This window comes from Orycteropus afer, unplaced genomic scaffold (genome assembly GCF_000298275.1).
Source record: "Orycteropus afer afer isolate SDZICR_OR568_19922 unplaced genomic scaffold, OryAfe1.0 scaffold00245, whole genome shotgun sequence".
Taxonomy (NCBI): Eukaryota; Metazoa; Chordata; class Mammalia; order Tubulidentata; family Orycteropodidae; genus Orycteropus; species Orycteropus afer.
This window is the reverse complement of record NW_006921832.1, coordinates 1,514,279-1,530,989: the sequence shown is the minus strand read 5'-3', so window position 1 is coordinate 1,530,989 and position 16,711 is coordinate 1,514,279. Positions and strand designations below refer to the sequence as shown.

Genomic DNA, 16,711 nt, shown 5'->3' with positions numbered 1-16,711 from the left:
TTTTTTCCCTTGAACATTCTACTTCTATCACATAGTCCTGCTCTTCTTCACACACACCATTTCTTAAATAAGAAAGAATAGGGAAGAGGTTCTTGCCAGGTCCAAACAGTTGCAAAGAATTTTGGGTCTTTCCTACCCCCTTGGTTGACCACTCTATACCATCCATGATGGCCCTATCACTGGACTTCCTAAACAGATGCATTCTCTAGCCTTGAGCCAGAGGGCCTGGGGCACCAGGGCATAGATGGCTAGTGAAAGAGCAAGAGGAGGCAGAGCACAGAGCCTTCAAAGAGAGGAGGCCTCAAAGGCCTGGACTCCTACTACTCACAGGGAAAGGACTTAGAAGCATCCTTAAGGGCTCACCTCAAAGCCCTGTAGGCGTCCCAGATTCATCATGTCATTGCAGCGTTTTGGAACAAGGCACATTAACTCCACGGCTTTCTGTGAGAAAGAACAACAGTGGCTCAGAAGGGGAACAGCACTCAGGCAAGGAGCTTGCAGCATTTCTGTGCTGGGAGACAAGGGCCTTGCCTCCTTGTAGCTCCTTATTCTAGAACTCACCCCAAACCCACTGCTGTCAATTCCGATTTATAGTGACACTATAGGACAGAGTAGAACTGCTCAGAGAGTTTATAAGGCTGTGAATCTTTATGGAAGCAGACTGCCTCATCTTTCTCCCATGGAGCAGCTAGTAGGTTAGAGCCACTGACCTTCTGGTAGCAGCCAAGTACTTTAACCACTGCATTACCAGAGCTCCTTTATTCTAGAAAGGTGGACCTTATTCTGGTCCCTGCTGTCTGTCTACTCACAGGAGCATAGGGTTTTCTATCTTAGTCGAGGCATGTTGGTCTTAAGCACAGAAGCTCCACGTGAATCAGTGACCACTTGTGGGGGATGCTACCTAGCCCAGTGCTTGGGTCATTTCACTTTTTGTTTATGAGTTCCCTTTCCTTCTGATATTATCCTTCTTCTCTTTGTTGTTTCCTGGCTGCTTAAGCAACAGCTTAGCCTGGGTTGTTAAACACTAGTGTTTTATAACCTAAGATAACCTGTTAGAATAGTTTATAACCTCTCTGGTCTAACTAAAATAATCTCCACACTGTCATTGTCTCAAAGGACCTCACTTATGGGGCAATCCTTGGTGGGAGGAGGGGCCAGCAATGAAAGCAGATATTTTATATGTTAGATTCAAATAGTATGTGGATTTGTGAATAAAACTGCATATTATAGTACCCAATTTCTGATAGATGTGAAAGGGGTCAAATAGCACACTCTCCCACTTCATGTCCCTGGAAACCCCAAGGGGAGCACCAGTGGAAGCTGAGCTGTGGTCTGGCCCAGGACAGAATTCTCGAGGTCTAAAAAGAAGTCAACATGTTCATTCATATTCGTTATTCCTCATCCTGTTGAGTAGCTGCTTGTTGGCCCCGTCTGAGAGGAGTCAGCTTGCCTGCTTGGGCTTCCTTGGACAATCGTTTCCCTTTAGCCACAGACAGCCAACCTTGTCCCTAAGAACAGCAAGCATTACCAGCAGAAAACTCACCTCGATATCTGAACACTCCAAACCAGCCTTCTCACTGTATCTCAGGAAGTCCTAGCAAGTAGAGGAAGCAGGGAAGAGTGTAGGGAAGAGCAAAATGAGTTGGTGAAACAGTCAGAGGGCTATAAAAAACTTAGCATCATAAAAATACAATAATACCCAGAAGACCTTTATTCCAAGCAGAGATGGCCATTGGTTTGTATGTAGTAGCTGAGTAATGAAATCATGAGTCACGTGAGACATAATAATGCAGATAAAACTCTAGAAATATTCTAAGCTATGGGAGGAGAGACAGATACATAGAAGGAAATAGGGAGAGAAGAAGGAGGAGGAGGAGGGAGAAGAGAGACAGACAGAGAGAGTGTATAAGTGTGTGGGTAGGGAGAAAAGGGGAACGATGAGAAGAAAAATGGGAGAAACGCAAGTTAAATATCTCTTTTCCATTTACCTCATATTTCTGTAAGACAAATCAAGTTAAACATTTAAAAATAAAATATAAAAAATTTTAAGTGACTAGCAGCTCTGGTAGCATCAAGCTTAAGGCACTTGACTGCTAACCAGAAGGCTGGCAGTTCAAACCCACAAGCCACTCCTCAGAAGGAAGGTTGGGCAATCCACTTCCGTAGTGATACCACCTTGGCCCAAGAAGGGGTCGCTATGAGTTGGGTCTGACTCAATGGCACATAACAACAACAACAACATTCATCAAGTATTACACAAAGTTTCTTTGGCCTGGTCTTTCCATTTCTTCCTCCTTCCCATCCCACTCTGATTTTAAGCTCTTATTATGTATTTTTATATTGTTTTGAGGAGTACAAAGTCAGCAATTGTGTCAAAGGAAGAAAGTGAACTGAAAAGAGGATATCAAGTAACAGCCAACTGCAAAAAGAACAGCCATGCAATTTATTTTGGGGCAATGCTGGCACAAATAACCTATAGACAAGATAAAAGCCCACATGTGCTTCTGACCAATTTGGAAAGCGTGGTGGAGACAGGCTGTAAAGCTCACTAACTCAGAGCCTGAGAAGCCCTTCTCCAGCTCTGACCCATGGTCACAGTTCTCTTACCTTGAGGAGCAACTGGTATTTTGTTATTCTCTGAATGGGCTTGATAAGGAAATCACTAAGTGTCAGCCTTTGATTTATCTCCTGTTTTACCTCCTGAAATACAAGGGAGCTACATTAGAAAGGAAGAAACAAAATAATTGGGGTACTTCAAAGACAAGGAAGACAGGTCTTCATGTTTTCCAAGAAAGATTTAGAATCTTCAAACCACAAGAAGTAGAATTGGCTACATAGTTGCTAATCTGTTACTAACAACATGTAACACCACTACTGCCACCTTCTTGCCTTCCTACAGTACTTTTATGTCATGCATTTTCACACCTCATGTCCCCACCTCAGCCCTGGGACACAAGACAGAATGGAATTACATTCTCCCTACCACCCCAGGGAGAGCTCCAGAGTGAAGGGCTTTCCTGAGGACACAAGAAGCCCACAGATCTCCAAACACTCAGTTGAGGGCTCTTTCCAAGTGATGGTGTTTCCTCTCTACTAATAGGAGCTCTGGCAGCATAGCTCCTAAGGCACTTGACTGCTAACCAGAAGGCTGGTGGTTCAAACCCACCAGCCACTCCTCAGAAGGAAGGTTGGGCAATCTACTTCCGTAGTGATACCACCTCAGAAACCCAAGGAGGGGTTGCTATGAGTTGGGTCCAACTCCATGGCACATAACAATAATAACAACAACAGTAAAATAAATATTTCCAGGCTGTAGTAAAGCAAACACCTTGAGGTGCTTGACAGAACATACAGAAACAGGAACAAAGCCTATTGAGGTGACTGCGAACATCTCCACAAAGAGGAGGGTCTTCAGCAAGCACACTCAAGAGTGCTGGTGAGAAAGTGTGAATCGAATCTGTTCTGGGGCCACTTAAGAAGGACCAGAGTTTCTAAAACAGTCCCTGTGTTACAGAACCATTATGCAAGTGGAGGTTTCTAAAAACAGTCCCCAGACTGGGCCACCTCAGCTCCTCCCAAGCAAAAGTGCTCGTAAGAATTTGGCTAAGAAGCTAACCACTCTGTTAAGGCAGCTATTGCTGTAGTGAAGGGGTCAACCATGCTGTGTGGGGTCATCTGTGGATGGATAATGGGTGATACACTATTTCTGAATACTGGTGTCTTGGCCTGAGTTTCCTACCCTGACCCTGGCTTGAGCAAGGACTAAGAAACTTACTTCAAAGTAGGCGTCGTACTCAGCAACGATGTACTCTGAGCGTGGCTTGTTCTGACAGTACCACACGTAGATGTGCAGCTTCCTCTCCTGAAAGGGCACAAGAACAGATGTTCTGGTGGCCAGGTATCCTTGTGCCTTACACTTAGAGGCTATGCTGGTCCACACATGGACAGGACACAGATATGGTCCACATTCACAAATGGTTTGTGCTCTGCACTAACCTAAAGGAAGGTCACTTGAACCTACCCACTGGTGCCATGGAAGAAAGACCTGGTGACCTGTTTCCATGAAGATTACAGCCAAGAAAATCCTATGGTTCAATTCTACTCTGCAATGCATTGGGCCATCGTGAGTTAGAATCAACTCAACAGCAATGGGTTTGTTTTTGGGTTTTGTGGGCACACAAACACAGTTACTATTTCAAAGATATATAAGTAAATAGAGTAGGGGAAAAGTTACCTTCCAAATTGTCAACAGATTTAAAAAAACAAAACCTCAGAGAGGGACCAGTAGGATGGAAAGTCAAGGAACAGCAGAAGAGAGAGAGAATTTAAAAATGAAAATAATTAAGCCTGTGAGAGGGGTCGGGGGGAAGGCAAAGGCAAGTACTCACATGTTTAATAAAGAGCTGTGCCAATCTGTCTTGCTCCTGGATACATTTTTCCAGTTCTGCCAAGAAAAAACTAAAAGGAGGGAGGGGATGAGAGAAAGAAGCCACATCACTCAGAGCTGTATTATTGCTCAATGTTGAGAGAGATGACAGGAGACTCTGCCCTAAACCCTGCTCCCTTGGTCAGACCCAAGCAGAGAATGTAAGAGTCTTGGACTCGCAGGACACCCAGCTGCTCAGGCAGCCGGCATACTTACTCTTTATGCCAGTCATAAATCTGATGAATATTTCCGAACACGATTTTATCTTTTCCTCGCATGTCTTCAGGGGCACCTTTTTCTTCCATTCTCTTCATGAAGCCCTGTAGCAGGACAGGCCAAGGTTAAGATGGTGTTTTCACAAGAAAGTTTTCTGGGCCGAGCCCCAAACCACAGCTTACACTCTCTGGGTAACTTTGAGGGCAAACACTTCAGCAGTTTCTCATTGTTAAATTAGGGTGTTGCCCACTGCAGAGTGATAGACAAAAATTTTATGAAGTTCTGGGTCCCCTTCTTTGTCTCTGGCCCCCTTAAGAATGCACAACAAAGAAGAACATGGTCATTTGTCCCACTCCTTTCTCCCAAATGAGGTTAATCTTATCTTTAAAGGCTCAGAAATAGACACAGCTGGCCTAGAAGTAAGTCTTATGTATTAATACTTTAACTAGTTGCCATTGACTCTGACTCGTGGTGATCCCAGGTGTGTCAGAGCAGAGCTGGGCTTCACTGGGGTTTCAATGGCTGATTTTTCAAAAACAGATCACCTAGCCTTTCCTGTGAAGTGCCTCTCAGGGGACTCAGGCTGCCAACGTTTCGATTAGCAGTTGAGTGTATTAACCATTTACACTACCCAGGGACCTCTTTGCTATCAAACATAATCACAATTCAGTGTTAAAATCACATTTTGAGGTCTATGCCCATCAGATGAGAAAGCTAAGGCACAGAATACTTATATGACTTGTCTTATAATCACACCACTAAAATGTCTGACTTCTCTAGATCAGTCTCTTTGTCCTTAGATTCCCAAGCCCTCCTAGACTGGGCTGTCTATAGACTGCTGCACCTTCTACCTCACCTGCCCCTCACTGGAAGAAGAGAAAAACTTTCTACAAGTAAGAATTTAGGCCCTCTATGTGCCAATTAGGAGCTCTGATGGTGTACTGCTAACTAGACTGTTAACCAGAAGGCTGGTGGTTCAAACCTACCAGCCATTTCTCGGAAGGAAGGTTGGACAATCTATTTCCGTAGTGATACTGCCTTGGAAACTCAAGGATGGGTTGCTATGAGTTGGGTCCGACTTGATGGCAGTGGGTAGGTAGGTAGGTATGTGCCAAGTAGGAGCTCTGGCATTTGACTGCTAACCAGAGGGCTGGCAGTTCAAACCCACCAGCTACTCCTCAGAAGGAAGATTGGGCAATCTACTTTCATAGAGATACTATGTTGGAAACTTAAGGAGGGGTCACTATAAGTTGAACCGATTTGACAGCAGCAAGTTTGTTTTTTTTTTGGTTATGTGCCAGGTTAATCTGTTTAGCCACTGTTGAAGGCAAGAAAATATAAAACCTAAGTCAGCAGATTTCATAAGATGGGCCCTATAGGCCAAATCTAAGGATCCAGCAGGTGATTTAGACATTAAGCATTCAATTTTTAGACTTCATATTCTTTCACTTAAGATGATGATTAACAACAGGGCTCTAAGCTGTCTCAATTATCCACTAAGTTCTTAGACTTTCTCATCTAAGTGTTTAAGTCCCCTAAAGTGAACTCCTGTGGAGAGAGATCTCTGTTTTATTTACTACAAAGTTCACTGGTAACTGTGGACTGTGCCCATCTTGTCTTATCAGGGGTTTTTCTTTGTGTGTCCTTTTGGTTGCTATAATGCTCTTCTTAAAAGCTAAGGAAATGCACAGACTCCAAAGTTTCAATCAGAGTGATCAGCTTAGTGCCCATAGTTCTGAAGAATATATATCCACAAAGAAAAGCTCACGAGACAATCACTTGGTCACTTCCTACAAGGTGAAGTGGACTCAGCTCTAACCAAGAAGCTTCCCAAAGTCCTGCCACATTTGGGTTCCCACTTCCCTCTAAACATATTATTTCAAAAGGAATAAAATTTTTAATTTATATACTCCATTTGAGTCTATTATAATTCTTATTTTCATTTCTGCAAATACCTGGACAGTGTAAAACATAGTCAGCCCAAGCAGAGTCTAAGATGCTTCTGGCTGGGGGATTACAGATCCAACCCGAACCACCTACTCACCTCCACCACAATCCCCAAATCCTTGACATAATCTTTTTCCGTCTGTACCAGCTCATTCAGGACAAACCTGAGCATGAAATTAAGAACAGTGAGGGTTCCTCTTCATATTTTTTTGGCAATAGTTTCATTGAGATATAATTCATATGCCATACAATTCACCTATTTAAAATGTACAATTCAATACCTTTTAGTGTAGTCACAGGTATGTGCAACCAGCACCACAGATAATTATGGAACATTTTCATCACCACAAAAAGAAACCTTGCATCCTCTAGCTACTGTCCCCCAATTCTCCCTTAGCCCTAGTAGCCACTAGTCTATTTTTTGTCTTTTTGAATTTGCCTATTCTGGAATTTCACATAAATGCAATCATATAACATGTGGCCTTCTGTGGCTGTCTTCTTTCACTTAGCATAATGCTTTCAAGGTTCATCCACATTGTAGCTTGTCAGCACTTCATTCCTTTTTTATGGCTATATTATATACCACATTTTGTTTATCCATTCATCAGGTATGGACATTTGGGGTCCTCTTCTTTGTTCAGCAATGAATCTCCACATTTAAGTCCACAGGAAAGGTACTTTGGTACCTTTATGACAAGAGAACCCAGAAGACTCAGACTTAGCACCCATCCTTAGCACCTGCTTATTGGTGCTCTTCCTACGAGAGCTGAGGGTACCAAGAGAGGGCTTTTCCCCAGGTTACACCCCAAGGTTAGTAAGCACAGAATGAAGCTCACAGCCCAGAATTCTTCTTTCTATTCTTTATGCTTTTTTCTTTTCTCCTGTTACTGAAAAATTATCTATACACAGGGCAGAAAGAATGACAAACACTTTGGCAAAACTGAGTTATGAAAGCTTCAAGGCCAACGCATCAACAAAAGACTTTTCCTTCATTCCAGCTCCATTCTTTCATTAATAAGAAGAGAAGGACATCTGTTTGGTAATGAACTTTTAAGGCTTCAGAAGCACCAATATCAAATGCAGCTTTGAAAATACAGAAGCTACAATTATTCAGATAGGTATCCATGGTGACTGGCCTGGAAAATCCCCAGTCAGGGCCACAAAGATTTACTGCAGACATCTGTGATCATAGTTTGGAGTATACCAGGATTTAACAACTACAAGGATATATGCTTTCTGTTTCTTCCTTGTTAAGTATTTCTTAGAGCATTTATTGTGTGCCAGTTTCTTCATCTGGATTTTCTCATGCTTATAACAAGGTAAGTATTTAAGCTCTATTGTACATAGGGGGAGCTCTGGTAGCATAGTGCCTAAGGCACTTGACTGCTAACCAGAAGGCTGGTGGTTCAAACCCACCAGCCACTCCTCGGAAGGAAGATGAAGCAATCTACTTCCGTAGTGATACTGCCTCGGAAACCCAAGGAAGGGTCAGTATGAGTCGGGTCTGACTCAATGGCACATAACAACAAAAACAACAACATTGTATATAGGTGAAAATACTGAGACAGAAAGTTCAGGTAACTTGCCCAAGATTGCAAAGGGAGTAGCAGAGCTGGGATTTGAACACAGTTGTGTAAGACTCCAAACACTCTTTCAATGTAGCCTACTCCTGGGAAACCACTCAGACTGGCTTTCTGAAGTCCCTGAGGCCTCAAACCAAACAATCCTCTTTATTTCTTCTGTATAGAGAGTGAAAGCATTCCAGTTGTACATGGGGGCAGGGTAGGTGCTATGTGCCTACTAGAGCCTGACCCTTATTACCTAAGTTTGAAAGTGGCTTGCCTGAAGCCACACAGTGCATTTCTGGCCCAATGACAGAAGGAATAAAATTTTGAGATATCTAAGCAGGGCCCCAGCACAAGGGTTGTAATCATTCTGAACCCAGGAAGCAATTCATCTGAAATTCTTATTCTTTACTACACAGAGAAGCCACCAGATCCCTGGGTCTGGGGCCTCAGGGCAGTGGGGAGGGAGCAAAGGAACACATGCTTCTTTATCAGCATGTCCAGCACTTCCAACCTGCTCCCTCGCCCTCATACAGACAATCATGTGTTTTAGGCCACAGGAAGGAACCAGCAAGGCCAAATGAAAGCATTTAAATATATCTTTAGCATGGCTCTACTTACTGCTTGGGGAGAAAGTAGTAAGAGAAAACCCACAGGAAAGTTGGAGTGGGAACTGCGGGGTGGAAGGACCTTGGAGATGAAGTCCAGCTGTGTGTCTGTAGGCGGTATTTTTATCCTAAGCTATCTGCTGACAGATTGAGGGCTGCCTTAGGCTTTTCAGCTTCTAGAGAAGGCGACTATACTAGGTGCTGCTAGTGGACCTAGCATCTCTTCCCTTGAAGGGCTGATGAAATACATTAAGGAGATAATGATACATTAAATGACCTGAAAAGTTACATAAAAGATTTAAATGATATGCATCACAAGGCAGTGCATGATTAATGGCCAAATAAATGGAATTGTTAATAAAGTTATTTTTTCATGACTAGTTCTTATTAAAAGTTGTTTACAAAGTAAATGATATTCTTTGGTCCAACCAAAATTCCACCACTTACAGTTTAGACCCACTTCTAACCTCTAGCTTCCATAGTGGTAGGGAATGGCTGGTTTCCCACAGATAACCACTCAGGGCTTTTGCACTGTCTGTTCCCTCTGTCAAGCTATTTTCCCCTATGGCTAAAGGCTAATTCCCCATCTCCATCTGGTCTGCATTTAAAAATGTTGCATGCAAGGGGACATCAAGCTCAACTGGCATAATATACTACACAAAAACATTGTTCCACATCCTACTTTGGGGAATAGCAACTGGGATTTTAAAAGCTTGCAAGCAGCCATCTAGATACAATGATGGGTCTCTCCTCACCCAGAACAAAGAAGAATGAAGAAAACCAAAGATGTATGGAAACAATTAGTCCAAGGCACTGGCACACTATGAGATCCTCAGCCTATCTGACTACGAGACCAGAAGAACTAGATGGTACCTGGCTACCACTGTCAACCATTCACAGGGGTATCTATGTAGGAGATCCTGGATACTGTGGGAGAACAATGTGGAAAAAACTCAAAATCATTAAAGAAAAAAAAAAAAAAGGGGACCAGGTTGCTGGTCTGATAGAGGCTAGTGGAACACCTGAGACTATGGCCCCTAGCTACCGTTCAAGTCTAGAATTGAACCCACTCCTGTGGCTTCCAGCTAAACAAAAGACAGGCATATGAGCTGAACATTTACATTAGTAGACACACTCCTAATGTAATGGAGAGATCAATAATGGGAGAATAGAAGGGCTGTGTATGCACAGCTTGGGGAGCAGGAGTGCATGGGAGGGAAGGACACACAGAAGAGGTGGCTATGGGGAGGAAGTGGGAGGAGAGCTGTTGCATTGTTGGAGATTACAGTCAATATCATGAGACAAAGTGTATGGAAGCTGCTATATGGAAGATGAATTTGCTCTGTAAACTTTCACCCAAATCACAATAAAATAATAATAATAAAAAAACATTGCATGCATTTAAAACTGTAACATGGCTCATCTATCCACCTAAGGCTCCTTACTTTGCTCTCTTTTTTTCTTTTTCCAGCTTCTAAAATACCATATAATTAATTTTATTTTCTTGTTTTTCTACTAGAACGTAAACTCCATGAGACAAGGACTTTTCTGTTGTTATTACTGTTCATTTTCTTCACTGATGTATTCCAAACACCTGGTACATAATAGGTGCTCAATAAATGTTTGTTGAGTGAATGAATGACTAAAACTTGAAGAAAAATAAACTCATGTTCATCTTTTTATCCTCCTGGACAAATAACTATTTGTTTTCATATTTTCTCCATAGAGATATCATTTTATCCTGTTACGTCTCACTGTTGTTTTCTGGACTAAGTCTTGATTTCCTATATCCCTTGGCCACAAAGCCTTACATAGGATTAATCTACACATCTATGCATCCCCTCTTTTATTGCAGCCATGAATTACAGCGGATAGAATAAGGATGATTGACAGTCAGAGGAATAAGATATTCTAACTGAAAGATTTTCAGGATAGCTTGGGATGTGGAGGAATATTGAGTTAGGCAAGAGAGTGAGAGGAAGGGAGAGAGAGAGGTAAATGGGTAAAAGGGGCAGCAAAGTTTTGCCTGTTGTAGCAAAATGCAATAGTATCATGTCTGGAAGCAGAACAATCATATAAATGACAGCCCTTAGGCCTGCTTAACCTAAGGGACAAGACTAGAGACAGGTTTTGCCAGGGTCTATCTGCTACCTCAAAGGTCAGTGCCTTTCACCTCCCTCATGTAAGCTTTGCTTTGGCTTGACAGGAGACCAGAATTCCAGCTCCAACTCTGCCTCACCTCTGTAACAACCTGAGATACTAAGGAAAACCAGTGTTGGGCAAGTCCCAGGAAATTTCTCTTTGGGGATGGCATTTCCCTACCTCTACTCTCTTCATCAAGGAGCACTGGTGGTGCAGTGGTTAAAGTGCTTGGCTGATATCCAGAAAGAGGTGGCAACGTGCTTCAATAAATACAGCATTTGAAACAATCCTACCCTGGGGCTGTTCTACTCTCTCCTATAGGGTAGGTATGAATCATAATGAACACAACAGCACACAGCATCCCATTCAACAACTTACTTGGGACTCCCCCTTAGTACCCTTAAAGTAGAGGGGGTACATATGAAACTAGACAGCATATGTGCTATTTGCTCACCTGCCACCATAAAGGGAGAGCCCTGCTCTGAGCCAGGCTCCAACTATGATGTTTCCACTTTTGCTTCCTAGGAAATGAAGTCATTAGTGTTCACTTAGACTATTTCCATGCAACAGAAGGACCTGGTCTCATTTATTTTTGCCAACTTCATATCTCTGACCAGTCTAAAAGTGACGAATTTCAGGCAGAAGGACAGACTAATTAGCAAGAAGGAGGGACCCTTCCTGCCATGCCTACACAACTTTCACCATTGCTTATAGCCCTTCTGAGCTAGGGCCAAACTCATTAGTAAGTCTGCTTCCAAAACAGGCTCAAACCCTAAACAATAAAACTTTAATTTAGGGGACTTGTGGCTTTGCATTAGCAGTATCTTGTATTTTCTTGATCACCTCAAATAATATAAGATTAATTTCATATTGGGGTAGATAATTCAAGCCTTGCATGACATATGGGTTTTGTGAAATAGATAGTAATGTGAATTGTATTTTATCACCAATTAGTGAAAAAATGGAGAGGAGGCTTTCTTGGAACTAAACTGAGATGCAAAATCACAACTTTTGGAGAAGAACTAGAGATAGGACCTGTGCTGGTGGCACAAAGGGCTCAGCTCCCTTTTCTCAGACATCATGCTCCTACCATCGGGCCAGTCTCTCCTCAGGTGACTCCCATCAGACTTTTGGCCATGGCTAGGGTTCCCTGATTCTACAGACCCATGATCACAGGCCCCATAGATCCTCAAACGTTCTTATTTTCCTTTTAGTAACTTGGTTTACTTTTCTAACAGATCTTGATTATAACTGTACTTTGTCAATAGTAGCTGCTACCTCACAGAATATACTTCAGCTGAAAAATTCTAAAGTCATGTCAAAGTAGCCCATTGTTTATCAATGCTACACTGTACAGATCTAGGTCACCTTTACTTATCATCCACGAAAACACCATGTAGGGAATCTTTCTCCAATTCTCCCCACACATCCCCAGCTTTTCTCCTTCTACCACACACCAATGGGACCAGGGTGGGATTAGGGAAACCACTTACATTCTGCCTCTCAGGGCCTTGGCTTTCTGTTCTTCTTCCAGGTTTCTGGGAGGTGTGGGTGGGGTCATCCCCTCATTCAGGCAGCCTGCGGGGTCCTTCAAGCTCCCCCGGTATGAGCCCTCTTCTAGACTCTGCAAAGAGAATGAACAGTCTCAGAGAAGCGTACGCTGAAAAGTTATTTGGGAGCCCTCTTGTCCCCCTCCCCTCCTTGCCACTGCCAGCTTGAAACATCAGTAGCCAAGACAGCTCTCAGGGAACTGCAATGAAATACTAGGACTCGGGACTCCCATCTCCCTGCAGCAGGGGGCCCAGAGCTGCTGTCTTTTCAAGCATCAGGATGTCCTTGGCTCTAAGTACTGCAGATTTCCCAGATAAAATGAACATAGTCCAAGTGACTTATCTCTGGGAAAGAACTATAGAGGTAAAGCTAATCATTTCAATTCTACACCTAATACACTGTCAGAGTAGAAAATCAATTGTAGGACCATCAAATGCAAATTGATAAGAGGAGGGTAGCCAAAGGACAACTAGTATGAGAAAATCATGGTTTGTTAAACTATCTACAATCTTTTGAAGAGCTCAATGAGATGTAGAAAGAAGTAGTAAATGGATTTATACTTTTCTAAAAACATCTTTGCTAAGGTTATTTATTCAGGGCTTTGTTTCATTTATTAATCTTTTTCTTTTCATTAAGGTGCTGCAGGATTGAGAAAACAAGTTAAATGGTTTGATATGGTATTACAGGAAGAGCTAAGGGCAAAAGACCCTATGTTTTACTCCAACATCAGAATGATCTTATGCAAAATGGCTAAAATTGTTGTGTTTCAGTTTCTCTCACTTTTCAAATCAGATCCCTCAACAGATTTTTAAGGAAGAGACAGAGACAACATTTGCAAGACACCTTCGACAAGATAAAAATGCCTTACAATGGTGAAGCTAAGTTGTTTCCCCCATGGATGGAGCTGTCAGCAATAAGGATACTCTAAGTGGGGTCAGTCTTAACATTTTTACAAGTGCCCTTGAAAGAGACCACATAGTGACACTTAGTATTTCATTATCCAAATTGGCAGAAGCAATGTGGATAAATAGTCAGAACTGAGGTCAAGGTGAAGCAGGGCAACTATGGGACAAGAAGACAAATACGGAGACCAATCCAAAATACCCTTACAGGACGCCCTCCTACACCAGCTACTTTAGTAGACTTCAAAGTTATCAGCTCTAATATTAAAGTTACAAAGATTAAAAAAAAAATGCCACCCAAGAGTGTATAAGGAACAAAAGGGTTCAACTCATTCTTAAACTATTTGCACTTGAGATGTCTGCCACAAATTCTTCTAGCTACTGTATTTTAACACAAGCTGAACAGAGGTAGGAAAAACAAAAACCAAATCAAACCCACTGCCATCCAGTTGATTCAGACTCACAGCAACCCCCCACTGGGTTTCAAAGGCTGTAAATCTTTACGGAAGTACATTGTCTCATCTTCCTCCTATGGAGCAGCTGGTGTGTTTGAACCTCTGATGTTTTGGAGTAAATGCTTTACCCACTACACCACTAGAGCTCCTCAGAAGTATGAAAGGGCCAAGACAATGAAACAGAAAACAAATGAGGTGCCCGATAAGCCATTACATGATAACAGATGGAGAAAATTAATACTTGAATCTGAAAAACTGAAAACTGAGAAGAAATATCAACCTTCATTCTTTCCCACCCTATCCATAAATCCACAAAATGTGCCAAGGGCCAAACAAAAATGTGTTACCAACACTAGAAACTAGAATTACTAGGACTGGGTCTTCAAGCTAGAGAGAGAAAGAACATTTCCTTTAACTTGACATAAAAGTATTTTACAAAACAACTAATCAACCATGGAGTTATTATCTAGAGAAGCAGTATAGGCTAAAAATATAAAAAGGTCAAGAAGGGTTTAGCTAAATTTATAGCCACAGGATCTGCAACCTGTTATTAAGGAAATGAGGGAGTCTGGTGCTAAGGATTGGCAACCCACTGGACAGGCAGGCTTTCCAGCAACATGTCATGTCTCTTGGTGCAATCACCAGAGACAGACTCCCCAGGCAGATGGACCGAGCTGGAGATTGATCTGATTACATGCCTTTCACTTTCTCTGCCCCTTTCCTCATGGTCTGTCACAGCTTTGTTCAGCATTGTGCCGCCTGGCTCAATGGTGACAGCTTGGCCAGGAAAACAGGCCTACATCTCTGCCTACACAGCTGCCCTGTGGACAATCTAGCTCTGAGTGTTGTGGAGAATGAAGGACACTGGAGGAGTCCAAAGTGCCACATAGGGAAATCAGCCCCATCTTCTCCTGCTAGATCTCTTATATGAGGAAAAAAGCTTGCATTATCTTCACAGGGCTTTGGGGTAGAAGAGAGAGAGCAGAGGCAGTGAGAGAGGAAGAAGAGGGATATAAAGGGCTCGTCTAAACTGTATGCTGGGTAATCTGCTTCAAATTATGAGGTTGGTTATAAATCCTCCTAATAACTCAAGAGTGATTTCTGGGCACCTAGCTACTTATGCAGGAGCTCTGGTGGCATAGTACCTAAGGAATTGACTGCTAACCAGAAGGCTGGCGGTCCAGCGACTCCTTGGAAGGAAGATGGAGAAATGTACTTCCATAGTGATACTGCCTCGGAAAACCAAGGAGGGGTTGCTATGAGTCGGGTCTGACTCGACGGCACATAACAACAACAACAACATATATGAGGGCGTCTGAGTAGCATAGTGGTTCATGTGCTAACTGAAAGGTTGGTAGTTCAAACCTGCTCATCACTCCAAGGGAGAAAGATGTGACAGTCTACTTCTGTAAAGAAGCACTGGAAACCCTATGAGGCAGTTCTTCTCTGTCCAAAAGGGTTGCTATGAGTTGGAGTTGACTAGAAAGCAATGAGTTTTGATTTTGGTAGGTGAGGGGGTGGCAAGTGACTGAGTTATGTGAGTGGGTGCTAGGGATGAAAGATGTGAGGAGTAGAAATAGTTAACCCTGGAGAAGAATGCAGGAGCCATATCACAAGGAACTGTGTAGTGGCATGAAGCAGCAGAGACTTTACCTTCTAGCATCAGTCAGTGATGAGCTGTGTGAGAATTTTAAGCAGGGAAGCAACATGATCAAATTTGAGTTCAGAAAGATCGGTCTTAATGTTCCAAAGAGTTTTTCGTGACTTGAGAAAACATCTCTGATATGACAGTACAAGAAAAATAGAACTCAAAATTGTACATACTGTTTGATTAGCTACATTATTTAAAAAAGGATCTAGAAGGAAAGAAACCAAAATGTCAATAGGGATCCAGGTGAGGAGAGGGAACTCAGGCACGCCCAAAGCAGCAGGGCGGGAGAGCGGGAGAAATGGGATTAAAAGGCCCAGGAACCCAGAGAGAGGAGGAGTCAGCCACAGGACCCAGGTAAGGGTGGTATAAGAGGTTTCCAACAGGGAGACAAACTTGTCTGTCGGTTTGTCCTACCATGGTGACATGTTGATGTGAGTTTTGAGGCTGAGCCACTGATGTTTCAAACCCAGTGGGATGCACATGGTGCACAGGTATTTGCCCAGCTTAGAGACTGAGACAAACTAGTAAGAAGGAAGAGGCCATCCACTTCTCAAAGAATTGGCTGGGGAAAACCTTATGAATAGCAAAGAAACACTGTTTGATACATCACGGCGCAACTTTATGAATAGTCCAGTTAAGTTAGAAGGCTCTCAAAATAGGACTGGGAAAGAGCTGAAACATCTGAGTAAACCCAGCCTTACTCATATGGATAAGAGAAAGCTTTCAAGACCTCCATTTGCTGATGTGGCACCACTCAAATTGAAAAGAAACAGCTGCAGACATCCATTAATCATTGGAACATGGAACATATGAAGTATGAATCTAGGAAAATTGGAAGTTGTCAAAAACGAAATGAAACATATAAAGATTGATATCCTCAGCATTAGTGAGCTCAAATGGACTGGTTTTGGCCATTTTGAATCAGATAACCATGTGATCTACTGTGCTAGGAATGACAGTTTGAAGAGGAATGGTGTGGCATTCATCATAACAAACGATGTTTCAAGATCTGTCCTGAAGTACAATGCTGTCAGTGATAGGATAATATCCATTCGCCTACAAGGAAGACCCATTAATATGACTATTATTCAAATTTATGCCCCAACCACAAAAGGCAAAGATGAGGAAATTGAAGAATTTTATCAACTTCTGCAGTCTGAAATTGACTGAACATGCAATCAGGATGTGTTAATTATCACTGGTGACTGGAATGCAAAAGTTGGAAACAAAGAAGAATCACCGGTAGTT

General features: G+C 42.5%; 1 protein-coding gene across 1 annotated transcript in view; it reads right to left on the bottom strand.

Annotated features, from left to right (window-relative positions):
• Positions 1–16,711, bottom strand: part of KALRN (kalirin RhoGEF kinase) — a 1,074,930-nt gene that overhangs the window by 104,494 nt on the left and 953,725 nt on the right. The window contains exons 39-46 of the mRNA XM_042782122.1: positions 12,398–12,528; positions 6,687–6,753; positions 4,643–4,746; positions 4,389–4,458; positions 3,776–3,862; positions 2,608–2,700; positions 1,544–1,594; positions 364–441 (exon numbers count right to left, since the gene is read on the bottom strand). Of these exons, the coding sequence (XP_042638056.1) occupies positions 364–441; positions 1,544–1,594; positions 2,608–2,700; positions 3,776–3,862; positions 4,389–4,458; positions 4,643–4,746; positions 6,687–6,753; positions 12,398–12,528 (681 nt within the window). The remainder of the gene's footprint in view (positions 1–363; positions 442–1,543; positions 1,595–2,607; positions 2,701–3,775; positions 3,863–4,388; positions 4,459–4,642; positions 4,747–6,686; positions 6,754–12,397; positions 12,529–16,711) is intronic.